This window comes from Pteropus alecto, unplaced genomic scaffold, assembly GCF_000325575.1.
Source record: "Pteropus alecto unplaced genomic scaffold, ASM32557v1 scaffold1730, whole genome shotgun sequence".
Classification (NCBI taxonomy): Eukaryota; Metazoa; Chordata; class Mammalia; order Chiroptera; family Pteropodidae; genus Pteropus; species Pteropus alecto.
Genome location: NW_006430115.1, coordinates 4,144 through 6,462, shown reverse-complemented (window position 1 = coordinate 6,462; position 2,319 = coordinate 4,144). Strand labels below are relative to the sequence as shown.

At 35.6% G+C, this 2,319-nt stretch overlaps 1 protein-coding gene across 1 annotated transcript in view; it reads left to right on the top strand.

Moving 5' to 3' along the window:
* Positions 1-2,319, top strand: part of LOC102895624 (rho GTPase-activating protein 20-like) — a gene marked incomplete at its 5' end in the record, with an annotated part of 20,465 nt that overhangs the window by 14,546 nt on the left and 3,600 nt on the right. The window contains 1 exon segment of the mRNA XM_025046655.1: positions 1,552-1,788. Coding sequence (XP_024902423.1) covers positions 1,552-1,788 — 237 coding nt within the window.

The window sequence follows — 2,319 nt, the reverse complement described above, 5'->3', positions numbered from 1 at the left end:
GTCTTTGAAAACCCAAGAATCCCAATATCATGTTTTCCATATATTTGTTTAGTATAGTTTCCTCTCAAGCACCTTCCAAATATGAATGATTGATTATCCATGCACTACAATTGACAGACATCTTTTATTTATAGAAGAACGTAAAACAAGTGTTGGAGATACCAGAAGTCAAAGCCATGTAACAAAATACTGTCTCTGCTTCCACTATGTTTTGGTGGAAATCACTTGGAGGTAATGAACATCAGATTCTATACTTCATGCTCATTGTCTAAAACTTTATAATCTACTGTTAAAGGATGATTTCTTTTTTTAAAAAAAAGTAAAATTATGACTCATACAAATATAAAATGAACACATGAAAGATTTTATTTAAGTCATTAATTAATGAAAACTAATAACATGTAGCAAGAAGTTCAAAGGAGATTTCAAAGTATCACAACTTATGTAGTTGATTCAGAAATGCTGAAATGAATTTACGAATAGCGGCAAAACTAGCTTTCTCCACTGGGGCATTAGGAGGTAGGGGGAGGGCACAAATAAGTCTTGTGTTTTGTCACCAGACAGAATTTTCAGTTCTATGAAAAAGGGTTGGGTACATGGCTATCATTTATCTACAGCTTAGAGTTGTAAAATTACCTCAAAGGCTTAAGGCCTTCATAAATCATAAAACCCAAAAGAGTGTGCTAAATACACAAAGCCTTACTTTCCATTGAATACGCTCAGTAATCTTTTAGTCCATTTCAATATTTTTCATAATTCGTCCCTATGAAACTATATTCATTGCCCATTCATTGTACTGAAGAAATGTCTCTCTGCTACAGAAATCAGATTACTTGATTTTCTCCCCGAGTTTGCAGATCCTTGTTGAAAAAAGCAACATCCTTTAATATCAACATATATATGTTTTTTAGATGATAGTAAAAATCATTTTCAATAATTTAAAAATCTCATTGATTACAAAATAGGAACAGTCGGAAATATACTGTGATAAGCTTAATTATATGTGAAAGTGATAATAGTAAGATCAGAGATTTGGGACAAAATGGACCTTGAAAGCTGGTGGAACAGTGCAAAAGCTCTCAAAACCAACCTGGAAGTCTTAGTAGTTGAAGTTTGGGTTCCCACCAAGAGGCAGAATTCCTGTGTTGCTGCTTGCAAATAAGTTTAATGGTTGTTTGATTTCATCAGAAAGCTCTCTGGGATTTGGATTGAGAATATTCTGAAATGTTACAGGATTTGCCTAAGTGAAAATATGTAGTACTAGCTTCAGGTAAATATTTCAGGTGGCATTTTATATGGGCCATTTTTCTGCTTTCCTTTTCATTTTCATTGGGTAGTGAAAACAACGTACGAAATAAATAAAGTCCTTATGCTTACTTTCCCCCTTTAAATACGAGCAGTCCTCATTTTGCATGGTGCCATGTTAACTGAAACTCTTGCATATCTGGAACATGTTCTTGCTTTCCATGGGGAACCAAAGTGAGGGTTGCCTATTTATACACATGTTTTACTAAACATCTGGCTTGAAGAGCAAATTTTTCTGTCCTTAAGCAGTTAGATCAGCTCCCAAGAGCCAACGTTGTTCTCCTAAGGTACCTTTTTGGAGTACTATGCAACACTGAGCAACAGTCCTCATCCAATCAGATGACTGCATTTAATTTAGCGGTGTGTATCACTCCAGGCATTCTCTGGCCTCCTATCTCATCCAGCCCAGAATTAGAAAGCGAATTTACAATAAAGGTAATAAAGCTTTTTATTTTTATGCCCCGGGAGATTGAATCCCCATTTTGAACCTAAAATTTGGGAATTAATTCTTAAATACATTTTTTTAAGTAACTTATAAAGTTGAGTTCAATAAGTATTTTATCCTATCTTGGTAGACTATAGAAAAGATATTTCTTAAGCAGAAATGTGCTAGCAATTGGATTACTTCTCTTTTCCCTTTAAAGAGGCAAAACACTATGACTGACTGAAACCATAGAGTAATAAGAAAGCAGTCGACATGGTTTAAACAAAGAAATAAGGACTTTGGAGTCAGTCAAGCCAAGATTCAATTGTGCAAAATTAGTTACAGCAATGCAGGGTGTCCCCATCTAAAGAATAGACGTAGTGATACTATGGAGCTCATACAGTGGTTACTTGAAGTCACACTCATGTAGTGCCTGGCCCATAATATAGGGTTTAGGGATGTTAGTTCCCTTCGCGCCCATCATTCTGCCTGCTCCTTTACCTCAGCTATTGGAGCAGGAAAACTACAGAAGGATTCCAGTACATCTCAGTGGAGGCACAAAACTCTCTAGTGAAATCTTACCTCTACCC